At 49.9% G+C, this 25,245-nt stretch overlaps 2 protein-coding genes across 6 annotated transcripts in view; one reads left to right on the top strand and one right to left on the bottom strand.

The window, feature by feature from the left end:
• The window catches only part of PRUNE1 (prune exopolyphosphatase 1), a 29,900-nt gene extending 18,136 nt beyond the window's left edge, over positions 1 to 11,764 (bottom strand). For 3 of the 5 annotated variants that reach the window (XM_008048495.2, XM_021707746.1, XM_021707748.1), the window contains exons 1-3: positions 11,504 to 11,764; positions 1,229 to 1,321; positions 284 to 486 (exon numbers count right to left, since the gene is read on the bottom strand). In XM_008048495.2, coding sequence (XP_008046686.1) covers positions 284 to 486; positions 1,229 to 1,321; positions 11,504 to 11,542 — 335 coding nt within the window. In that variant the 5' untranslated portion in view covers positions 11,543 to 11,764. The remainder of the gene's footprint in view (positions 1 to 283; positions 487 to 1,228; positions 1,322 to 11,503) is intronic. The other 2 variants (XM_021707745.1, XM_021707747.1) reach the window with 2 other exon arrangements.
• Positions 11,765 to 12,891: 1,127 nt separating this feature from the next.
• On the top strand, positions 12,892 to 24,987 carry MINDY1 (MINDY lysine 48 deubiquitinase 1). The gene is made up of 10 exons (XM_008048496.1): positions 12,892 to 13,572; positions 16,891 to 17,684; positions 18,463 to 18,520; positions 18,935 to 18,999; positions 19,657 to 19,815; positions 21,762 to 21,864; positions 22,218 to 22,360; positions 23,509 to 23,700; positions 24,499 to 24,648; positions 24,907 to 24,987. Exons 2-10 carry the CDS (start codon positions 17,232 to 17,234, stop codon positions 24,985 to 24,987), a joined length of 1,404 nt encoding a protein of 467 aa, XP_008046687.1. The 5' UTR covers positions 12,892 to 13,572; positions 16,891 to 17,231.
• Positions 24,988 to 25,245: the final 258 nt, after the last annotated feature.

Raw genomic sequence — 25,245 nt, 5'->3', positions numbered from 1 at the left:
ATGACCTGCTGGGCTCCAGCGATCCTTCCGCCTCAGCCTTCCAAGTAGCTGGAATTACAGGCATGCGCTACCATGCCCGGCTGATTTTTTGATTTATTGTAGAGATGAGGTCTCGTTGCCCAGGCGGGTCTCGAACCCACGGGCTCAGGCAATCCACTCACCTCAGCCTCCCAAAGGCACGGGATTACAGGCTGAGCCACCGAGCCCGGCTTCTTCCTGTTTTAATAGCTCACTCATCAGAACCCAGCATGGTAAATAATAAGTATTAATTTAACCTCCTTACTTGGGTAAGACATGATGGTCAACAAGAATGAGAGTGAGTTGGCCAGCCTGGTGCAATGCATGGAGGTCAATTTCATCCCGAAAAATCAAGACGGTCTCTGGAATGTGAACCATCTGAAGGAGGAAGATGTTGTCACCTCGTAGAGGTAGCTCAGAACGTTTTATGTTTAAAACTGGTACAAACACTTCCTCGGTCTCAGTCGTCTGAATAGGAAAATGAAAAGAAGACATTACAATGTTTAAAAACAGTCAGGAAAAAGTAACCAGACAATAGGGTCCAAAACAGATGTCATCTTGGGTAAGTCATCACTTTTCTCAAAGTCACAATTAACTAATTTATAAAAATAAAAGCCAGCCTGGGCAACATAGTGAGACCTCGTCTCTACAAAAAATAAAAAAATTAGCCGGGCATGGTGGTACGTGCTTGTAGTCCCAGCTACACCGGAGTTTGAGGTGGAAGGATCACCTGAGCCCAGGAGGTCGAGGCTGCAGTGAGCTGTGATCCTGCCACTGCACATCAGCCTGGATGAGAGTGAGATCCTGACTAAAAAAGTATAAAAATAAAATAAAATAAAAGGATGACTCTTACCCTTCCTCCTCCTTAGCAGTTACATAAAGGCCAACAAGCTAACTCATGGAAAAGACCTAGTTCTAGAAGCAATGCTGCTTCTAGAGAAGAGATTATTAGCCCTCAAGAGTTCACCTAGGCAAGAGGAATACATACTAGATCATCCATAAGGAGCTCAGTAATATACTGTATGGTTTACAAATTCCTTAAAATATATTTACTCATTTTTTCCTCATAGCAACCCTGCAAAATGTTATCATTCCAGATTGTATAGACAGTAGCATGACAGTCAGCCAAGTTAAGGGGCTGGTAAGTATCAGAGCTGGCTCTTGAACCCAAATCTTTTCATTCTAAAGGACTCGGTTCCTAGCTACTCACCTTTGCTAGGTAAAAAGCCAGGGCAAGAGCAGACACCATGGAGTCCAAGTCACAGGCTTCATTTCCCAGTACAACATGCAGAGGTCGGGACTCCTGGAGAGGAGGGAGAATGAGAAACTAACCAAAGTATCTGTATCCACTTCCCTATACCTGAGATGTGTGTAGGGCTTCACACACTTCCTCTCATTAATCTTCACAAAGGAGGGAGGCCAAATAATCTTACAGGTCCTCATTCCATAGATAAGACTATTAGCAAAGACATCAGTGTTTCAGCAAAGCTTTAAGCATTCCATTCATATCCATTGAATGGAAAAATGAAGAGCAGTACATTATCCTCTGATTTGTTATGTTTCTTTGGGCACTAAAACATGGAGCATTTGGGGTAGCTGATCTATTCAAGTGATGCTCTTGGACATATCAACGCTGGTTGTTTGTTTTGTGGAGTTTTTTCCTTCTTCCCATGTTCATAATACGGAAAAGAAGGTTTACATCTCTAAATCATGAGAATACATGAAGAGCCCCTGAGAATAAAGGTAAAAATAAAAATAGTCCATTATCCAGTTATCCAGGACAATGCCCCCTACTCCAAGAGGGCCCAATGATGACCATATATAATCTCTTTGATGTAAGAAGCAGATGCTTTCCCAGCAGGTTCAGAGTAAAACAGGAACAGTTGCTGCTGCTGGAACTTTTTTTTTTTTAATTATTTATTTATTTTTTATTATGAAGTTGTGGGGTACAGTTAAGGGTTAGGTATACAATTGCGTTTCATTCAGGCACCCTGTTGATATGGGGTGTTTCTCCCAGACAGATATTTGCTACTGTTAATTCCATCTCCCTACCCCTTGGAACTTTTATTTTATTTTTTGAGTCAGTGTCTCACTCTGTCTCCCAGGCCGGAGTACAGTGGCATGCTCATGGCCACTGCAACCTCGATCTGCTGGGTTCAGGCACTCCTTCCACCTCAGCCTTACAAGTAGCTGGAACCAGTCAGGCTCGGTGGCTCAGCCTGTAATCCCGTGCCTTTAAGAGGCTGAGGTGAGTGGATTGCCTGAGCCTGTGGGTTCGAGACCTGCTTGGGCAGGCGAGACATCATCTCTACCATAAATCAAAAAATGAGCCAGGCGTGGTAGCGTGCACCTGTAGTTCCAGCTACTCGGAAGGCTAGGGTGGAAGGATCACCAGAGCCCAGCAGGTCGAGGCTGCGGTGGCCGGGAGCGGCCACTGCACTCCAGTCTGGGCGACATAGTGAGACTCCAACTCAAAAAAAAAAACAAAAAAACCAAGTAGCTGGAACTGCTAGGCTCGGTGGCTCAGCCTGTAATCCCAGCGTTTTGGAAGGCTGAGGTAAGTGGATTGCCTGAGCCCATGGGCTCGAGACCCGCTTGGGCAACTTGGCGAGACCTCATCTCTATAATAAATCAAAAATTAGCCGGGCGTGGTAGCGGGCGCCTGTAGTTCCAGCTACTTGGAAGTCTGAGGCGGGGAAGGATTGCTGGAGCCCAGCCAGTCGAGGCTGCGGTGGCTGGGAGCGGCCACTGTACTCCAGTCTGGGTGAGACTCCAACTCAAAAAAAACCCAACAAAAACAAGTAGCTGGAACAACAGGTACATGCCACCATGTCCAGCTAATTTTTTTGATTTAATGTAGAGGCGAGAGCTCATCAAGTTGCCCAGGCTGGTCTTGAACCCCTGGGCTCAGGCAATCCTCTGCCCTCTGCCTCCCAAAGTGCTGGGATTACAGGCATGAGCCTCCACACCCAGCCTATTTTCAAAGCTTTGAAAAGTCCAGCTGCTGCTATTATCAACCTTGTTCCCTTGCATCTTCCTAGCTTTCAGAGTTTTAAATAAAATATACTAAAATTACACTGCCCAAAATAGCAGAGACAGGGTTTTGGTTTGTGTTTTTAAACACGTATTGTGTGTGCCGGATATTTTTCTAATATTTTCACAGGCATTAATTAATCATTTAATCCTCAAACAACCCAGTGAGGCAGGTACTTAAATGATGATCTCATTGCAAGTATGAGCATCATGCAGGGTGCAGGAGACCATAAAGCCTTCAGCTCTGCTCAGGGCATAATAACTCTCTCACAGTTCACCCTTGAACTTCTATCTCAACCTGCCTCTGAGAGAGGATGACATGAGAGAAACAAAATGACATACTAATTATAGCAGGGCTTCTCCATTTCAGCATTATTGGTATTGTGGACAGGAGAATTCTATGTTGTGGGCGCTGTCCCGCACATGGCAGGGCATTTGGCAGCATTCCTGGCCTCTACCCACTGGCAACCTCAGTCATGACAATCAAAAATATCTCCAGTCTTGTCAAATGTTCCCTGGAGGGCAAAAGTGCCCCCAGTTGAGAACCCTGCTGGGTTACAGGAAGGTGAAAACATACACTCCAGCTTCTACTAGATTTGCTAGATACAAAGTAGGAAGTGGGTTCAGAAGACAAAAACATACGAGGAACCATTATCAAGTAACGTATCTTTAGGAAAAAAGTGAATCTAGGGAAATCTGGAATCATCTTCCCTGTATAGGCTATCACTCCCTCTTTCCACATTAGAAGGCCACAGCCTAAAGGGGACAATTTTAGAAGACTTCTGGTATAAATGAGCCTAGGTAGGTTTTTTTGTTTTTTGTTTGAGTTAGTCTCACTCTGTCGTCCAGGCTGGAGTGCCATGGCACAATCACAGCTGCTACAGACTCAACCTATTGAGCTCAGGCAGTCTTTCCACCTCAGCCTTTCAAGAAGCTGGAACTACTGGCATGTGTCACCATGCCCAGCTAACTTTTTGATTTATTGTAGAGATGAAGTCTTGCCAGGTTGCCCAGACTGGTCTCAAACCCTTGAGATCAGACAATCCTCTTGCCTCTGCTTCCCAAAGTGTTGGGATTACAGACATGAGCCACTGCATTTGACTTTTTTTTTTCTTTTTTGAGCTGGAGTCTCACTCTGTCACAGGCTGGAGTGCAATGGCACGATCAGAGCTCACCGCAGCCTCCAATTCCTGGGCTCAATTGATTCTCCCACCTCAGCCTCTTGAGTAGCTGGGAATACAAGTGTGTGCTACCACACCCAGCTGATTTTTTTGAGTTTTTGTGGAGATGAGGTCTTGCTATGTTGCCAGGCTGGGGTTTTTTTTTTGAGTTGGAGCCTCACTCTGTCACCCAGACTGGAGTGCAGTGGCCGCTCCTGGACTGCAGCCTCGACCTGCTGAGCTCCGGGAATCCTTCCGCCTCAGCCTTCCAAGCAGCTGGAACTACAGGCGCGTGCTACCACACCCGGCTAATTTTTTGATTTATTGTAGAGATGAGGTCTTGCCAAGTTGCCCAGGTGGGTCTCAAACCCACAGGCTCCGGCAATCCACTCACCTTGGCCTCCCAAAGCGCGGGATTATAGACTGAGCCTCGGAGCCCGGCCTGGAGTTTTTGTTTTTAAACTATTCTCTTCTCTATCGCCTACTCCCATCCCTAGAAAGAAGTACGTAAGACAAAGTTTATGTGTCAGGGATCCAGGCAAAGGACCCTGGGGAAGTCTGCCTTGTGTCTATTTTTCTTTCTTTCCTTTTTTTGTGGGGGTCAGAGTCTCACTCTGTCGCTCAGGCTGGAGTTCAGTGGCACAATCACAGCCTACCGCAGCCTCAACTTCCTGGACTCTGGCTAATCCTCCCTTCTCAGTCTTCTGAGTAGCTGGGACTACAGGTGTGCCCCAACGTGACTGGCAACGTTTTAATTTTTTTGTAGAAATGAGGTCTCACTATTTTGCACAGGCTTGTCTCAAACTGCTGGGCATGCCAGACACAGTCGCTCACGCCTGTAATCCCAGCACTTTGAGAGGCAGAGGCGAGAGGATTGCCTGAGCCCAGGGGATCGAGGCCAGCCTGGACAACTTGGCAAAACCTCATCTCTACAATCAATCAAAAAATTAGCAGTGCTCGGTGGCTCAGCCTGTAATCCCGCGCCTTTGGGAGGCTGAGGTGAGTGGATTGCCTGAACCCGCGGGTTCGAGACCCGCCTGGGCAACTTGGCGAGACCTCATCTCTACAATAAATCAAAAAATTAGCCGGTCGTGGTAGGGCGCGCCTGTAATTCCAGCTACTCGGAAGGCTGAGGCGGAAGGATCGCCGGAGCCCAGCAGGCGAGGCTGCGGTGGCCGGGAGCGGCCACTGCACTCCAGTCTGGGTGACAGAATGAGACTCCAACTCAAAAAAAATTACCCAGGCATGATGGCACCCGCCTATAGTTCCAGCTACTTGGAAAGCTGAGGTGGAAGGATCATCTGAGCCCAGCAGGTCGAGGCTGTGGTGGCCATAAGCATGTCACTGCACTCTATCCTGGGTGACACAGTGAGACTCCTACTCAAAAAAAAAAAAAAAAAAATCTTGGGCTCAAGTAATCCTCCCAATGTGTTGGAATTATAAGCATGAGCCACCACACCTGGCCTGTGCCCATTTTCCTAAGCCTACTTCACAAGTGTGGAAGCCAAGACCCATTTATACTGAACAGCACTGGGGAGAAGGGGTTCTTTTTCAACATGAAACTCTTTTCCAAAGAAGGAAGAGAATTCCAAGCCGGGTTCGGTGGCTCAGACTGTAATCCTACGCTTTGCGAGGCCGAGGTGAGTGGATTGCCTGAGCCCGCGGGTTCGAGGCCCGCCTGGGCAACTTGGTGAGACCTCATCTCTACAATAAAAATCAAAAAATTAGCCAGGCATAGTACGCGCGCCTGTAGTTCCAGCTACTTGTAAGGCTGAGGTGGAAGGATCGCCGGAGCCCAGCAGGTCCAGGCTACGGTGGCCGGGAGCAGCAACTGCACTCCAGTCTGGGCGACAGAGTGAGACTCCAACTCAAAAAAAAAAAAAGGAAGAGAATTCTGAACCCAAGACCCCAGTCCTGGAGTAATTCCTCTGACTTGTAATTCCTCCTCCTATGCCAGAGAAGGCCCCTCTGTTTCCTGGATACCGAGGACTGCCCAGATGGCTGTGGACCAAGTGACAGTAAAGCACTTGAGATAAGTGGCTGCAGAGATAACTTGCTCACTGGAGCAGCAAGGGGGGTTCCTATTTTCTCCAGAGAGGCAACTATATAAACATGAGACCATATGGACCTGACTCAGAGAAAAAAGGTAAGAGGAACACAGCAAAGATAGAACAAGGGGAACAGGCCTCCTGCAGGGTACAGAGAGACCCTAGAGACCTTTATATTCATTTACATCAGTGTTGCTTCACTGCCAGTGGCAGCCGATCAGGATTAGTCAGATCCCCCACGTGAAGAGGGCTGAGCAGAAGGACAGAAAGGAGGGATCCAGTACAACAACCTCATGGTTCTGAGAGGAGACATCATCTCCAGAGGAAGGTGGACGTCCACCCCCTGCGCTCAGCCAGACCCAGACAGCAATTCAAAGGAATGAATACAAAAGGCATACTCAGGGCTTGCAGCAAATCTCGGACCGGGGTGACCAAGGGAGGTGGCAGCATTCCTTTCCCCTGCCAACACCCACCATCACCCTGGCCTGACTGGGCTATTCACCACCCGCAAACCATGATATGTACATTCTCGACTCTGGTCTTTGCATGATTTGTTCTTCTCGGTTGAAAGCAGAACTGCCACTTGAGAGATCAGACCTTGAGCCTGAATTCCAGCTCTGTTTCTTGTTCTGGGACTTTGGCCCAAGCCTCATTTTCACATATAAAAATGATAGGCCAGGCAGGGTGGCTCACGCCAGCACTTTGGGAGACTAAGGCAGAGGATTGTTTGAGGCCAGGAGTTCGAGACTAGCCTGGGCAACATAGCGAGACCTTGTCTCTACAAAAAATTTGTAAAAAATTAGCTGGGCGTGGTGGCACAGGCCTATAGTCCCAGTTACTTGGGAAGCTAAGAAGGGAGGATCACCTGAGCCCAGGAGTTGGAGGCTATGATGAGCCATGAGCGTGTCACTGCACTCCAGTCTGGGCAATGGAGTGAGACTCCAACTCAAAAAGAAAAAAAGTATAATATCGTAACTAATTTCATGATTGTGAGATGGGTTCAGTGCATACTCTCTAATAGTAAGAGGAGATCCCTTCTACCTCCTTTTTCTCACCCTCCCCATCCGTTCAAGTCTGCCTAAAGCCCCCATTCTCAGTGAAGCCTTCCCGACCACCCAGAGCAGTCCTCTTCCTCTAAACGTCCAGCATGCAGCACCTGTGGCTCTGAGATGGAACTTAACTTCTACCTTAAGGGGCTCCCTATCTGTTCATGGTCAGCTGTCCTGAATCCCTCACATGGCTTACGAGTTGGGTGACTACATATACTACATATGTTACTATCCAAACTGCCACTTTTGAGAATGAAAAGCCGCACTATTAATGATTATGCTGGGGCTAAATAAGACCGCCTTGGGCAAACTGGGTGTCTGGCTGTCCGACTTATAATACACCATTCACCTCTTCATTTAGGGAAAACATGTGTCACCCTTAACCCCTACCCCAGTCCCCACCAGCTGAAAGCACAAGCAAACAGCCTTTATTCTCTGATCATCAGAGGAGCACAGGGAAAATATAGCTATACTTAGCAGCACCAGGAAACCCGAGCTGCCGATGGAAGAAATACAATCTGAAAGCCACAAGTAAATATGCACTCTTTTATAATATATATATATATAAAGATCCACTAGTCAAAATGACTCTTATCCTGATATTTTCTTTGTGGCCTCAACGGGAGGGGGACTCTAGGGCTGGCAAGAAAAGCACTTCCGTCCTGAAGCTGAATGTGGTCTGATAACTACTCTACAAAATAGTTAATGAGGGAGGAAAAAAAAAACAAGACAAAGGACCAGAAAGACAAACCCTCACAGCAGAGAAAACAGGAAGGACACTGATGCCAGGACTGCAAACTTCAAAGGAGAGCCAGCTCCTGCGTCCCGGCACATTCACCAAAGGCTCCTGGGTGAACCCCAACCTGCAGTGCAGCCCCACCCTGAAGCAAAGATTTTTCCTCTAGCTGGGCTCGGTGGCTCAGCCTGTAATCCTGCGCCTTTGGGAGGCTGAGGTGAGTGGATTGCCTGAGCCCACGGGTTCGAGACCCACCTGGGCAGCAAGACCTCATCTCTACAATAAATCAAAAAATCAGCCGGGCGTGGTAGTGCATGCCTGTAATTCCGGCTACTCGGAAGGCTGAGGCAGAAGGATCTCTGGAGCCTAGCAGGTTGAGGCTGCGGTGGCCGGGAGCGGCCACTGTACTCCAGTCTGGGCGACCGAGTGAGACTTCAACTCAAAAAAAAAAAAAAGATTTCTCCTCTCCAGAAGTGAAAGATGAGTCACCATGAGCAGGACATTTAGTTAAACAAGTTTTTTTAAAAAATGGAACAGCCTATTGTCCTTGTGGCAGAGGCTGCAGAAAATTTCTCTGGTATCAAATGCTAAAAATATGGCAGCAGCGGGAGACTTGGCTGGATCATCAGCTGTCTCTATCCTGATAAAAGCCAAGCATTCACGATTCTCTGAAAATTATAATTAAACTATCGTTAACAGGAACACTCAAACGTAAGAGTGTGTCTGTTTAAATCATGTCTCTTTACACAAGAAACATAACAGGGTGGCCTCTGGGGAAATGGATGAAAAAGATCTTTACCTTTTTCATTTCAATTTCATACCTCTTTTTTTTTTTTTTTTTTGGTCATAGTCTCTGTCGCCCAGGCTGGAGTGCAGTGGCATGCTCACGGCTACTGCGGCCTCGATTTTCTGGGCTCAGGCAATTCTTCTGCCTCAGCCTTCCAAGTAGTTGTAACTACAGGTATATACCACCATGCCTGGCTAATTTTTTAGTTTATTGTAGAGACAAGGTCTCATTATGTTGCCCAGGCTGGTCTCAAACTCCTGGGCTCAAGCAATCCTCCTGCCTTAGCCTCCCAAAGTGCTGGAATTAGAAGCGTGAGCTACCACGCCCAACTCATACCTGTTTTGTATTTATATGTTTTCATGATGGGCATTTACTACTTCTATAATTAAAAGCAATCTAAGTTGTTGTTGACATCGGCCAGTGTGTTCTACCGCCAGTTCACCTGCTAATATACCTAGTGTCTAATTTTCTCATTTCTCCAGGACTTGGGAGGCTAGGTAGTGATGAAAGCTCTAAGATAAATCTCACTATGACAGATTCACAAGTTTGAAAGGAAGATCTAGATCCTAGGCCAGGTGCTGTGGCTCACGCCTATAATCCCAGCACTTTGGGAAGCTGAGGCAAGAGGATTGCCTGAGGTCAGGGGTTCGAGACCAACCTGGGGAACTTGGTGAGACATCATCTCTACAATAAATCAAAAATGTAGCTGGACATGGTAGTGCATGGTAGTTCCAGCTACTTGGAAGACTGAGGCGGAAGGATTGCTTGAGCCCAGCAGGTCGAGACTGTGGTGGCCATGAGCAGCGTGCCACTGCATTCCAACCTGGGTGACAGAGTAAGACTCCAATTCAAAAAAAAAATCTAGATTCTGCTCCTTAGGGGATGAACACAGGGAGAGAAAAGTCAGGATACCAACAATGTTAGAAAAAAATCAAGCATTTTTCCAAGCTTTACACTGCTGTAGTGAATATACTATGACCCTGGCAGGGGTGAGGGTGGGGGCTCTGAACGATGTATGTTAGAGAATAAATGCATGAAAATAAATATTTGGTGAGGTTTCAGGTTCAAGGATGCTTTATCAAATGGCGGAAAAGAGACCAGACATTTGGGTTACTGGGAGAAAAATTCAGCTTTTAGCACTTAGAACTGTCCCACAAAAACTTTACACAGCCAGGCATAGTGGCTCACACCTGTAGTCCCAGCACTTTGGGAGGCTGAGGTGAGAGGATTGCCTGAACCCACAGGTCCGAGACCTGCCCGGACAACTTGGTGAGACCTTGTCTCCACAATAAATAAAAAAATTAGCTGGGCGTGCTGGTGAACCCCTGCAGTTTCACCTACTTGGAAGGCTGAGGCAGAAGAACCACCTGAGCCTAGCAGGTCAAAGCTGCAGTGGCCAGGAGCCTGCCACTGCACTCCAGCCTGGGCGACAGAGTGAGACTCCACCTCAAAAACTAAAAAAAAAACAACCAAACAACCTCTACATTAGTCCTCCAAAGACCTCCCTGTGGTAGAATCAGAGGCAACCAAAATGAATTGGTTCCAAATTGCTTTATACATTGAAACAATTTTCTCAATTTGTTTTTCACAGGGATGTGAGATCATTGGTGTTAAAACTGAAATTTGCCCCAATTCCATATGAGGACATTCATTTATCACAGCAGCTGAGTCTGCAGCAGGAACTAGGTGACTTTTAGGACTTGTTAAGACCAGAATCTATTACCCAGAGGAATTTGTAGAGTGCAAGACATTTAAAAAGACAGGCATCGTCAGCCATCTGTCTGGGTTTCTTCCAGTGCAGTATGACTCAAAGGAGGGGAGCCCAGATAACCTCCTGGAACCTCTCTCTGGTTAGTTTTTTGCTGCTAACTGGGATAACAGACTAATGCCTCATGACCAGTCAGTATGGCTGGGTGAGTCCAAACGGTTCAGAAGTTACCAAAAATAAGCCACAAACATTCGGTAGTCACGCTTATGGTTTTGATTCTAAATACACTTTGTGCTTATCCCTTCCAAGGAGGGGATTGTGATGTAATCTATGTGCATTAAAGCCAAGGGAGAAACCTGGAGGCAAAGGAATGCAGGGTGTGGGTCAACAAATATGCCTGATGTGTTCTGTATGTTTGGCTTAAAAACACTGACTTAGAGTAAAACACCACGAACACCTCGAATCTAGGAACGAGTTCAGACCGCCGGAGAAACCACCGTGGATCGGAGGAAATACACCCCTGAGCACAGCTCCCCTCCACGCCCCTGGGTTCACCTAGAGGCCAGTGGGCCATGGGCGGCCTTGCGAGCAGCGGAGAGCAGAAAGAGGGGCGGGGAGGGAGAAGACTTACACCTCGCCGGGCACGGCTGGCGGCGGCACGGTCCTGGGTCCTTCTGATGGCACTGACCCAGGCGACAGCAAGCAGAGGCTCGAATGCGAGACCCGGACCCAAGACTGCCCCTCCCCGCTCTCGGGCAGACCCCAAAGGCGGAGACCCCAAAACCAGGAGATGAAGCCGCATTCTCACTTGCTCCTCGCCCATTCCCCGGGCCTGATCAGGCTCCAAGCCCCCTCCCCACAAGTCAGTGTTCCCTCCACGCGGACCGCCGGGGCTCCCCCAGATCCCACATCTTCGTCCGTCCTGGACCCCGTGCTCCATTCCCTACTCTCAAGGATCCGTTACCTGCAGAGCGGCTCGACAACCCTGCAGGTAGTCCTCCATGGTGAAGCCCAAGGTGCGCCGTCACCCTTTGTCGAGGAGAGGTTCGCCGGGCGAATGCACCCCGTCCGGGACACAGAAGCTATAGCCCAGAATCAGGAGGCGGGACTCGAACCCGCCACACGGTGAATCGGCCCCCGACCTCGGGAGGAAGTGCGTAAGCGGGCGCGCCCTAGTCGGACGTCGCCCCGCCCCTAACGTCGGGGGCGGAGTTCTGCGCCCAGAGACTCCTGGGTCGTCTTTCCGGAGGTGCGAAGCGGGAGGGCGTGGCGCAGGGCGTCATGGGAAAGGTAGTCCAGAGACTCCGAACTGTCTTTAACAAATGAGGGAAGGGGAACTTCCTGAGGGATCAGTCATTTGATAGACAACGTGCATGTGTCACAGTAACCCATCTTGGTGGCATCTGCACTTTCCCTCTCAGACCAGGCTAAGTGCAGCATCCTTCCATGTATTACACCCAGCATCTGGTTTGACATCTTAAATTACAGCAAAACAGCTCTTCATCTTCCCTTCTAGAATTCTCCCCTTTACCAAACTGACCCAGCGCCACCCATCCTGTGGGCGTCCATGCTAGGAAAACTTTAGAAATCACCTTTGGCCCCTCTTCTTTACCTAAACCTACAGTCTCTTGCCATCTGCTGCCTCCTCCTTTGCAACTCTGAAGCCCGTTGCCTCTGCAGCCTCCGCAAATATCAGCTCCTTCCTTTCTCTGACGGTCGTAACCTTGGCTCTTGTCTTCCTGCCTAATTGTTCCAACTGCTTTTTCAGCCGTCAGAGTTGCCTGAAGTTTCATCCTGTGGCAGCCCCGGAAGTAGAGTTTAGAGAGGACCCTTCAGAACATAGAGTTCGCTTCCAGCCTCCCTTAACTGCCACTTCCCAGCCCCGGGGTCGGGCCGAAGTCTACAATTAAGTGGGCCCTCATCATCAAATATCCCCTCACTTATTCATCTCTCCTTTTATCTACTACTGTCAGCCTCGCACTAGCTTTTCCTGCTCCCCAAGCTGGAAATGGAGAGGAGGTGACTGATGAGAAGCCGGGGCTTGTGGTGGAAACAAGAACCAGAGCATAGGAGTGTTGGATCCCCGGCTCGTTGGGCCAGTTCTCTCCCTGCTTCTCCCTTCCCAGAGCCTGGGGCTTCTTCCACGCCCTCTGTGCACTACCAGGTGCACAGCCCAACCGATTTCATTTCTAGACTTAAAACATAATACAGCAAGGACTTGGAAAGGAGCCCTCAGGGGTCTCCAGAGAAAAAGCAGCAAGACTTTTTTTAAAAAACATTAAATGAGTAAATATGCAAATATCACGCTCTGCGACCCCGCTTCTGTGGATCGCGCAAAGGACTGCCATACCCAGGGAGAAAGCCCGGATCGAGCAGCGTCTGTTCAGCCCTGCTCCTCCCCACCCAGCAAGGCACTTGCTCTTCCCCGATCTCACCAGAGAGGCACAAGCGCTCCGTCCCTTCCAGAGGCAGGCGGAGGGAAGAGAAAGGGTCTGTTGTTTTTCTCTCCTTGTTTCTCTCTCGCTTTCTGCTGATCACCAAGCTGCTGACCGGGTCAGAAAGCCCTGATGGAAATCCACCCGTGCTGGGCAGGCCCCTCCTCCTTCAGGGAGCTCGTCCTTGACTAATAATTTTTCCTCGTCCCGATGGGGAAGAAAGAGAGGGAGAACGAAGAAAAAGAAAAACCACAAACTTCCTTTGAAGCCCAGCTTGTAGTCAGGGCCTGGAGCGCACGCCCTAGGCTCGGCGACTCGGGAATCCTGAAGCCGCTCTGCGCACCCGGGAGCGCCTGGGTTGCGCCCCTGCCCGCCCGCAGCCCCCTCCGGCGCCCCCAGTGCTGGGCGTGAGTCCGGAAGTGGCCGCGATCCAGCCAGGACCGCAGCTCCTAAACCTGGGTAAACCTGTCCACGCTGGGGCGTTGACAGCTGGAAGGCAGCTGGCCCTGGCGACTCCCCTCCTTGTGCCCACCTCCCCCATCGCACGCCAGAGCTGAACTCTCCTTCTCAGTCCTGGGACAGCACCCACTTCTCGAAGGTAAAAAAGAACTTTGTTCTAACCATCTTCTCGCCCTCTTCTCCCACCCCGGGCTCTCCATTGCCTCTCCAGCTCTGGGGAGTTGACGCCTGGCTGTCCCCCCACCTTCGGTCCCTAAAAGTCGGGATTGCTCAGAGGAGATAAAGCGGAGGAATATGTAAAAGGGATGCTGCTTGGTCCCCTTGTTTCCTCCTTTTTGCGAAACCGTCCCCCCTCCTTGTGAGAAAGTAGACAGGGTAGTGTGGTGGCGTCTGACTTACTCGGAGAGGAAAATCTAGACCGTCGGTTGCAGGGAGATGTGGGTCAGACCGAGAAGGAGACTGGAATGGGACAGTAAGGGATTTGAGAGGAAAGGGGCGTCTGGCGGAAGAGGAGTGTCTTCTTGAAGCCACATGCCAGTTTTATATGCTTCTTCCAACTTTTGGCTCTTGACTGCAATTGACTAGGGAGGGAGCAGGGCTATTTTAACTCCCTCACCTACCGCCATAGGATAATTCCAGCGGGAGACAAAGCACAGGACTTGAGGAGCTGAGAAAAGAGGAAAAGAATGAAATCCTGAGGCGCTGGGGTGCCCCCCCGTCTTCCTGGCTGAGTATGGACCTTGTAGGGTGGAAACTCTCCCTTGAATTTCCTGTCCCTGGCTCTTAAGACTTAGCCCACTTAGTTATGCCCAGTTTCTCTGAGACCTCACCACTCCCTTGTGTGTCCAGGTCCTGATTTCTTTCTTATTTGTATTTTATTTATTTTTGTATTTTTTGGTGCCATGACTCGGATTCCTGGGCTTTTTTTGGCTCATCTCTCTGGCCAGTTAGCTACCCACCCACCCCTCCACTTAATTATTGATCGTTTCTGGTACTGGAAAGAAAGATAAGAAATGAGATCTGCCTTTGTTCAAGCTTTTTTTTTTTTTTTTTTTAACTTCCCCAGACTCTGGCGTCTGCTTTGAGGCTCACCTTAGGTGTCACTTGGGAGGGGAGGAAGAAAGGAGAGACAGAAAACATATAAGGCCTGCTGGCAATTTTTGCTACTCTGGTTTTAAATTTACAACATGTAAATGCTATGCAGTTAGCACAAATTATATTTGAATCAGGAGGATGATCAATTTGAGTGACTAGGCTTTTTTTTTTTTTTTTGAGTTGGAGTCTCACTCTGTCACCCAGACTGGAGTGCAGTGGCTGCTCCCAGCCACCGCAGCCTCGACCTGCTGGGCTCCGGCGATCCTTCCGCCTCAGCCTTCCAAGTAGCTGGAACTACCATGCCTGGCTAATTTTTTGATTTATTGTAGAGATGAGGTCTTGCCAAGTTGCCGAGGCGGGTCTCTAACCCGCAGACTCAGGCAATCCATTCACCTCAGCCTCCCAAAGCGCAGGATTACAGGCTGAGCCACCAAGCCCGGCTTGACTAGGCTTATTTTATTTCAGTAACTTTAATGTTCCTCAGCCTCATCTCCCAAGCCTCCCCCAGCTCCATTTTCCTGTAGGTTTTCAAAAAGGAAGCATAATTTCAGGTAAGGAGAAAGTCAGAAAAAAGACAAGATTTTAAACTAAATTCTTCCTGTTTCTCCCCCTGATAAATGAGAGGAAGGGCAACAGGGAAATTGAAGAGAGATATTTTCCAGAGGGCAGAGTCTGTGGGGTTTTTTTTATCATTTACTATCCACAGCATTAATTAAATGTCAATCTGTGTTTGCCTCTATGCTTAGTGATGATAGAAACCCCGTTAAACAGGTCCAGTGTTCACATCTCTTTTTTTTTAGTCAGGGTCTCACTGTCACCCAGGCTGGAGGGCAGTGGCATGATCACTGCTCAGTACAACCTTGACCTGAGCTCAGGGGACCCTTCTCCCACAGCCTCCTGGGGACTACAGGCATGCGCCACCACACCTAGCTAATGTTTTAATTTATTGTAGACACAAGGGCTTACCAAGTTGCCCAGGCTGGCCTCAAATCCCTGGGCTCAGGCAATCCTCTCGCCTCTGCCTTCTAAAGTGCTGGGATTATAGGCATCAGTCATCTTGCCTAGCTAGAAAGAATGTTTTTGATGTAAACTAATAATCAGGCTGGGCATGGTGGCTCATGCCTGTAATCCCAGTACTTTGGGAGTTAGAAGTGAAAGGATTGCCTGAGCCCAGGGGTTCGAGACCAGCCTGGGCAACTTGATGAGACCTCATCTCTACAGTAAATCAAAAAATTCACATCTAAAATGACCTAGTTGGAAATAGATATAAAGAGCAGGTGAGTGAATATAGAAGGAATCTTTTTTATGTAAATCAGTAATCAGGCCAGAGTGAGACTCTGACTCAAAATAATAATAACAACAATCAGCAGCAGCAGCATTTTCATATTTCTTTTTTCGGTTTTGAGTCAGAATCTCCTCTGTCACCCAGGCTGGAGTACAATGTCATGCTCATGGCCACCGCATCCTCGACCTGCTGGGCTCAGGTGATCTTTCTGCCTCAGCCTTTCAAGTAGCTGGAACTGCAGGCACACACCACCACAGCTAATTTTCTTTTATTTATTGTAAAGACGAGGTCTCACCATGTTGCCCAGGCTGGTCTCAAACCCATGGGTCAGGCAATCCTCTCGCCTCCACCTCCCAAAGTGCTGGGATTGAGCCACCGTGCCCAGCTAGCATTTCCGTATTTCATATAAACAGTGGCCAGGTGAGTATCTCTGGGTTTAGACAGTTTTTTGGGGGAGAAAGGAGGAACTGAGAAGCTGCTGTCTCGATCCCACCTGTGGAGAGAAGCTTCCTGGAAGGAAATATGGGGAACCTTTTTCGTGCCCCAACTTGAAGTTACTTATCGCCATCTTTGATTCAAGTGCCCATCACTGCATTTCCCCTCCCAACTTACAGGAAGCCCTTCCCAAGACCTTTTTGCTGTGGGTAGGGTTGTGTAAATTCTGCGGCATCTTTGAGAAGAACTTCCCTTTCCTCACCGGCATTTCACCTGCAGGGGCATGACACTGACTCTGCAACTTCCCTGCTCTTCACCTAAGCACTCTGTGACTGTTATCTCTCACCCTTGGGTGAGGCAGGGAGAAGGTATCCCTGAGGCTCTGAGGATACCAGCAGCCTGTGTGTGCTCAGGAAGTGCTGTGAAAGGGGCAGGGTTTGGAGGTGGGCGGAGGAATCACTCCTGTCCTGGCCGTGGTGAGGGGTTACTGATGTGTGCCGATTGCAGAGTAAGCTCAAGGTCATCATATTCATAAACATTGGTGCAGATTTAACATTTCTCCGACCTTCTCTTTCCGTTCTGACTTTCTTCTTGCACTCTCCCTCTCTGTCTTTTCTCCATTCCCTCCATTATCTTTTTCAGTGAAGCTGACTCTACCCATGTCTTCAATCCCACCCAAGTCAGCCCTCCCAAGCCTAGAAGTCTTGTGCCCTTTTTGGTGTCATCTGGTCACAGCCAGTTAGAGGTGAAAAGAGCTCAGCCTGGGGCCCTCCTGTTGACACGAGCTGGGAAAGACATATACTACTCATAGCCAGGAGTGACCACACGACACCAGCCAGCCTTCTGCACTGGGTCCCTCCCTTTCCAGTCCATGTTTTTCTCCTTATTGGCCAGGTTTCTCTCTTTTACACCAGTCCTGACTTAGGCAAGGCCCTGAGGTCAGTAATCACCTCCAGTGCCCCTTGGTCAACTCCCTTCCGACCATGGAACACCATCAGCCTGAGCATGCGGCCTCTGGGGAGGCCAGGACTGCAGAAGCAGTCACCCCAGAAAACCATGAGGTCCTGTCAGGCCCGGATGAGCACCCTCAGGACAAGGATGTGGGAGGTGCTGATGGGGCAACTGGAGAACAGGCACCAGTAGACCAAGCTTTGCTGCCTCCCCCGGGCACGGACAACCTAGATTCCCCTCCAAGTGGAGCTAGCTCAAGTCTACCAGGACCAGCCCATGGGCCATCACCTCAGGTAGAGACAGCGGGGGCATGTTCCACGCCCCAGGAGCGCCCCCAGTCCCCCAGGACCCGACAGCCCGAGCCAGATTTCTACTGCGTCAAATGGATCCCTTGGAAGGGGGAACGGACACCCATCATCACCCAGAGCGCCAACGGCCCTTGCCCTCTGCTGGCCATCATGAACATCCTCTTTCTCCAGTGGAAGGTAAGAGAAAGTTTGGATAAGGGTTCAGAAAATACTAGGGAGTACTCTTCCCTGACCATCTTCCTTGATCATCCTGATTTTCTCAAACCGGTCAAAGTTTTCCAGATTATTCTCCCTATTTCTCCAACTTGAACAAGTTAGATAAAATATTCCCTAAAAACAACAACAGGCTGGGCGCAATTGCTCACGTTTATAATCCAGCAATGGGAGGCCGAGGTGAGAGGATTACCCGAGTCCATGGGTTTGAGACCAGCCTGGGCAACTTGGTGAGACTTCATCTCTACAATAAATTTTTAAAAATTGCCGGGCATGGCGGTGCGTGCCTGTAGTTCCAGCTACTTAGAAGGCTGAGGTGGGAGAATCACCTGAGTTCAGCAGGTCGAGGCTGTGGTGGCTGTGAGCATGCCACTGCACTCCAGCCTGGATGACAGAGTGAGATTCCGACTAAAAACACAACCCAAAAAAACCCAGCAACAACAACAAAAAAATCTGGCTGGGCGTGGTGGCTTATGCTTGTAATCCCAGCACTTTGGGAGCCTGAGGCAGGAGGTTCACTTTTTTTTTTTTTTGAGTCAAAGTCTTACTCTGTCACCAAGACTGAGTGCAGTGGCATACTCACAGTCACTGCAGCCTCGACCTGCTAGGCTCAGGTGACCCTTCCACCTCAGCCTTCCAAAATGCTGGGATTATAGGCGTGCGCCATTGTGCCTGGCATCACTCCCACTTTCTATGTACTCTTCCTTCCATGCTCTGTGATGATCACTCCTTCTGCCTCCAGGTGAAGCTACCACCCCAGAAGGAAGTGATCACATCGGATGAGCTCATGGCCCATCTCGGTGAGTGACTGGACCTTGAAAGGGAATTCCCCAAGAGGTTCCAGAACTCTCCACTCAGCCAGAAATCCAGACTTTGAAGGTATCTCCACTTGGGGCTCTGACATGGCAGACAGGGTAGGGGTCTGTGGCTCTTCTCTGCCAGGCTGGGGAATGGAAAGCAAAGATCCAGGTGTCAAAAGTCCTGGTGTGACATCACTTTCACCACAAGCTTTTGTGTGTGATCGCAGGTGGGCCCTGCACCTTCCTGAGCCTGTTTCTTCCTCTGAGACATGAAGCTTCTGGATTAGACTCTAAGGTCCTTTCTATCTCTGGAAAACTGTGGTTCTGCAATGTTACCCCCATTCTCCAGGAGAAGAGGAAGCTGAGCTTTTGGGACAATTGGTGGGGTAAGCTGACAAGGCTTCTGTCTTATAGGAGATTGCCTGCTGTCCATCAAGCCTCAGGAGAAGTCAGAGGGACTTCAGCTTAATTTTCAGCAGGTGAGACATAACGTCTGCAGACACAGGGATTTGCAGGTTTGTAAGGGAACATCCAGAAATATTAAGAGAGGCCTTTTAGGCCAGGTGCGGTGGCTCATGCCTATAATCCCAGTACTTTGGGAAGCTGAGGCAGGAGTATCACTTGAGCCCAGGAATTCAAGACCAGCTTTGACAACATAACAAGAACTTGTCTCTGCAAAAAAAAATTTTAAATTAGCCAGGCATGGTGGCTTGTGCCTGTAGTCCCAGCTATTTGGGAAGCTGAGGCAGAAGGATTGCCTGAGCCCAGGAGGTCCAGGCTGCAGTGAGCCGTGAGGGTGCCACTGCCCAGCCTGCATGATAGAGTGAAACCGCGATTCAAACAAAACAAGAGAGTTCTACTGCTGCTTCTTAAGAGGATTCTCTGATTTCACTCAGTAGGAGGAGAGGGGTATATCTTTGGCCTAGAAAATATATTCATTTTTAGGGATTAGGTCTAGTGGTTAGGGAAAAAAAAGGAAATATATAAAATAGAGAAGGGTTGAGACAAGGGAAAGATGGAATGACTTGTAAGAGAATGAGAGAAGAAAAGCAGCAGATTACTTTTTTATTTCTGGAGGTGGGAGTGGAGTGGGAAGAGAGAAAACTCTACTACTCATCTTTTTTTTCTACTCCCAGAATGTGGACGATGCAATGACTGTGCTCCCTAAACTGGCCACAGGTCTGGATGTAAATGTGCGATTCACAGGCGTCTCTGATTTTGAGTACACACCTGAGTGCAGTGTCTTCGACCTACTAGGCATACCTATGTACCATGGCTGGCTTGTTGATCCGCAGGTAAGGGTGACAAGGCTCCAGTGTGACTCTTATCCCACTCAAGCTGACATGAGAGAGGCAACACTTTGTGGGGTAGAGATTAGGAAGGTAGGGGCTAGATAGACTTGGGAGGGAAGTAGGGTTTAGAGACCAGACCCAGTGCAGAAATCCTTAAATTTTAACCTTTTTGGGGGGGGGGCAGGTAACATTCAAATACAGGTAAACCACATACAAGTAGGATCAGTTCTTTAGACATCAAAAGTTCAGGAACGGCAGGGCTCAGTGGCTCAGCCTGTAATCCCAGCACTTTGGGAGGCTGAGGTGAGTGAATTGCCTGAGCCCGCGCGTTCGAGACCCATCTGGGCAACTTGACAAGACCTCATCTCTACAATAAATCAAAAATTAGCTGGGTGTGGTAGCGCGTGCCTGTAGTCCCAGTTACTTGGAAGGCTGAGGCGGAAGGATCGCCGGAGCCCAGTAGGCGGAGGCTGCGGTGGCCGGGAACGGCCACTGCACTCCAGTCTGGGTGACAGAGTGAGATTCCAACTCAAAAAAAAAAAATTCAGGAACATCCAGCCTGGGCAACATAGTGAGACCCTATCTCTACAAAACAATTAAAAAAAAATCCAGCAGGATACAGTGGCTCATGCTTGTAATCCCAGCACTTTGGGAGGTGAAGGCAAGAGGATTGCCAGAGCTGAGACCAGCCTGAGCAACATGGCAAGTCCTCATCTCTACGGTAAATTAAAAAAATTAGCCAGGTGTGGTGGCACATACCTGTGGTTCCAGCTACTTAGAAGGCTGAGGTGTAGCCGGGCTCGGGGGCTCAGCCGGTAATCCCGCGCCTTGGGAGGCTGAGGTGAGTGGATTGCCTGAGCCTGCGGGTTCGAGACCCGCTTGGGCAACTTGGCGAGATCTCATCTCTACAATAAATCAAAATGAGCCGGGCATGGTAGCACGCGCCTGTAGTTCCAGCTACTTGGAAGGCCGAGGCGGAAGGATCGCTGGAGCCCAGCAGGTCGAGGCTGCGGTAACCAGGAACGGCCACTGCACTCCAGTCTGGGCGACAGAGTGAGACTCCAACTCAGAAAAAAAAGAAGAAGTCTGAGGTGGAAAGATCACCTGAGTCCATTAGGTTGAGACCACGGTAGCTGTGGGCATGCCACTGCACTCCAGCCTGGGCAACAGAGTAAAATTCCAACTCAAAGAAGAAGAAGAAAAATTCAGGTGCACTGAATCATACCTGTAATCCCAGATACTTGGGAGACTGAGACAGGAGGATAACGAGCCTAGAAGTTTGAGGCTGCAGTGATCTATGGTTATGCCACTGTACTCCAGCCTGGTGACAGAGCAAGACCCTGTCTTTAAATAAATAAACCAGCCGGGCTCGGTGGCTCAGCCTGTAATCCTGCGCTTTGGGAGGCTGAGGTGAGTGGATTGCCTGAGCCCGCGGGTTCGAGACCCGCATGGGCAACTTGGTAAGACCTCATCTCTACAATAAAATAAAAAATCAGCCAGGCATGGTAGCCCATGCCTGTAATTCTGGCTACTCGGAAGGCTGAGGCGGAAGGATCACTGGAGCCCAGCAGGTCGAGGCTGTGGTGGCCGGAAGCGGCCACTGCACTCGAGTCTGGGCGACAGAGTAAGACTCCAACTCAGAAATAAATAAATAAATAAATAAACAAATAAATAAATAAACCAATCAAAAAAGTTGAGGAACAAGCTGGGCATGGTAGTGTGTGCCTGTAATCCAAGCTACTAGGGAGGCTGAGGCAGGAGGATTGCTTCAGCCCAGGGGTTCGAGACAAGCCTGGGCAACATAGCAAGATCTTGTCTCTTAAAAAAATAAAAATAAAAAGTTCAGGAACCTTTCATCATAGGGTTGCAGTCCTCGTGGGCTTGGTTCATTTCCTTCCTTAAAAAAAGATCTCAATATTTTTTGCTCTGCCCTACCCACTACCATGCAGAGTCCTGAGGCTGTGAATGCAGTGGGGAAACTGAGTTACAACCAACTGGTAGAGAAGATCATCACCTGCAAACACTCCAGTGACACCAACCTTGTGACAGAAGGTGACATTCCTGCCCTTTTTGTGGATATGATAGAGGGAATGGTGGTGACTCAGGGTTACTGTTTATCATCTGCCATCTCCCACCACATCCTACTAGAATAGAAGCTCCCCTGAGGGGGTCTAGGGACTTTTTCTCGTTCCTAATGTGTGTGTTTTCCCAGTGCCTGGTGCAGTGCCTGACACAAGGTAACTGCTCTGTATTTGTTGAATGAATGAACACAGCCAGGCTGCAAGGAAGGGATTTCAGAAGGTGGGACTCGCCCCAGGGCTTTTGACAGGGGCTCTCAGGATGAGCCTTCCCGTCTTGGACTTTGAATTTAAGCCAGGTTCCCCCCATCTGTGCCCCTTCGGCAGGCCTGATTGCAGAACAGTTCCTGGAGACCACCGCGGCCCAGCTGACCTACCACGGGCTGTGTGAGTTGACGGCGGCCGCCAAGGAGGGTGAACTGAGTGTCTTTTTCCGAAACAACCACTTTAGCACTATGACTAAGCACAAGGTGATGCGGGTTTGGGGGTGGCGGGTTGGAGGGCCATCATTTCCTTATGTCTTGTTCTCCTGGGTCAGAGTTTCAGTCAGGATAAGCTAGATTAAGCCATGGTGGCAAAAGCCCCCTAAACCACACTATGGTTTACCACAGCAAGGGCTCATTTCTCCTGTGCTGCATGTCCATTGTGGCCTGGCCCCAGTTCTGTCCCATACTGTGTTCACTCAGGGACCCAGGCTGACAAAGGAGCCTTTCTCTGGGATAGATGAGTGAAGAGAGAGAGAGAGACACTGTGCACTCATGAGCTTCTGCTTGGAAATGACTGTGTCATTTCTGTTCATTCTGTTGGCAAGAGCAAGTCTTAAGAGACAAGCCGGCCATCAATGGGACAGGAAGATGTAATTCTCTCTCAAGAAGGGGCAGCCAGGCTTCCAACGTTGGAAATCGCCGAAGTGCTAGGCTCAGTGGCTCATGCCTGCAATCCCAGCACTTTGGGAGGCCTAGGCCTAGGCTAGAGAATTGCCTGAGTCCAGCGGTCCAAGACCAGCCTGGGCAACTTGGTGAGACCTCGTCTCTACAATAAATTTTTTAAAAAATTGGCCGGGTGTGGTGGCGCGCGCCTGTAGTCACAGCTTGTTGGAAGGCTGAGGCGGAAGGATTGCCGGAGCCCGGCAGGTTGACGCTGTGGCATCCGTGAGTATGCCACTGCACTCCAGCCTGTGCAACAGAGTGAGACTCTGAGAAGAAAGAAAGGAAGGAAGGAAGGAAGGAAGGAAAAATTGCCAAAGCTCTCAAGGGATTGAGTAGAAGAGGAGGGAGTCTCCAGATCTCAAAGGATTTATCCTCAAAGCCGCTGGGCAAGCCCAGAGAACCATGGAAAACAGGGTGGGGAACAGGATCTTGTGTGGCACCCAGCCCTGAGGACTCCACACTTGACCAAAACCGCCGCCATACTCACGCCCAACCAGACATGCACCCGGACATCCCTTTCCTCTGCCAGGGCTACATACATTCCCAAAAGACCCACATACTCCAACACATGCCAGCTCACTCACAGGTTGATTCCAATGGTCCCCAACTGTTGTCTTGGGTCACTTTTTGGCAGTCAGCTGCCTCTGCCTCACCTGCCCCACCAATCAGCTCTGTTCTTTCCTTGGCAGAGTCACTTGTACCTACTGGTCACTGACCAGGGCTTTCTACAGGAAGAGCAGGTGGTATGGGAGAGCCTGCACAACGTGGATGGAGACAGCTGCTTCTGTGACTCCGACTTTCACCTGAGTCATTCTCTGGACAAGGGGCCTGGAGCAGAAGGTGGGAGTGGCTCCCCCGAAAAGCAGCTGCAGGTAGACCAGGTGTGTAGGGCCCTTGGGCAAGGTGTAGAGAACATATGTGCGCCAGAGAGCTTCTGGCCATAGAGAGCTGCGCGTATTTTATCCTCTAGAGACCATAACTTATGACACCCATGCCTCCGCGCTCTCTGTCAACCTCTGGGCCACGGAAGAACCAGATAATATGCTTGACAGAATTAGCTGGGCATGTCTATAGTTCCAGCTACTAGGGAGGCTGAGGTAGAAGGATTGCCTGAGCCCAGAAGGTCAAGGCTGCGGTGGCCGTGAGCGTGCCACTGCCCTCCAGTCTGGGTGGCAGAGTGAGATTCCGACTCCAACAAACAAAAACCAATAAACTTGGCTATTTTTTGCTCTGGAGGCAGAAGGAGCTAGAAAGTTTTTTTGTTTGTTTGGAGTAGGAATCTCACTATCGCCCAGGCTGGAGTGCAGTGGAACACTCACAGCCACCACAGCCTCCACCTGCAGGGCTCAGGTGATGCTTCTGCCTCAGCCTTCTAAGTAGCTGGAAGCACAGGTGCATGCCACCATGCCCAGCTAATTTTTTTATTTAATGGAGAGGCGAGGTCTCACCAAGTTGCCCAGGCTGGTTTCGAATCCCTGAACTCAAGCAGTCCTCTCGCTTCTGCCTCCCAAAGTGCTGAGATTACAGGTGTGAGCCACCGCGCCTGGCTTTTTTCTTTTAACCCTCATCCTCTATGTGATGATACAGAATTTGAAGGACAAGGAAAAGCTGCTTTGGAAACCCAGCCTGAGGTTCCCTCGCCCAGGCCTCAGTGCCCTCACCACTCTTGCTCTCTCTAGGACTACCTGATTGCCTTGTCCCTGCAGCAGCAGCAGCCACCAGGTCCGCTGGGCCTCAGTGACCTGGAGCTGGCCCAGCAGCTCCAGCAGGAGGAATACCAGCAGCAGCAAGCCGCGCAGCCCGTGCCCAGGCGGGCCCCGTCCCCGCAGGTGAGCCTGCACTGCCCTTGGGCCTGTTCCCACTTGCCCGGGTTCCTCCTCTTCCCTTCCTGGTCCAGGTCAAGGGCTTGTCCTGTGCTTGTCTCCTCAAGCCTTCTCTCCGGGCCCTTCTGCCATCCCTCTCCCCTGGCGCCCCTTCCTGTCTTCCTCCCCGCCTTGCCCTCTCTGATCCTGACCCCCCTTGCTCCTCGGTCTCTGTTCTTGTGCTCTTCCAAGCTTGCTGGATGACCTCTTGCTAATCCCATCCAGGGGAGAGGAGGCTCATCAGGACGCCCAGCCGGGGAACGTCGACAGCGGACGAAGCACGAGTCGGACTGTGTTCTGCTCTAGCTGGGCCTGGTGCCCTGCTGGCCAGACCTGCCCTTCTCTGAGTTTGCTTGCCCCCGCCCCAACTCAGTCACGGAGATGCACAGGGTAACTTATCAATAGGCTGTGGGGTCAGAGCAAGCAGCAAACGCCCAGGTCAGACGGGGAAAGTCCTCGCCCTCATGTGCTGCTGCCTTCTCTCCCATCCTAGGCATCGTTGGGATTGGTGGGGGGGGGAAGTTTCCTGGTTCCCAGCTCCGGTTCCCAGAATAGTTACAGAAA

This window comes from Carlito syrichta, unplaced genomic scaffold, assembly GCF_000164805.1.
Source record: "Carlito syrichta isolate Samal-C Ts95f unplaced genomic scaffold, Tarsius_syrichta-2.0.1 Scaffold123693, whole genome shotgun sequence".
Taxonomy (NCBI): Eukaryota; Metazoa; Chordata; class Mammalia; order Primates; family Tarsiidae; genus Carlito; species Carlito syrichta.
Note: the sequence above shows the minus strand (reverse complement) of the source record. Positions and strands in the feature narration are given on the sequence as shown.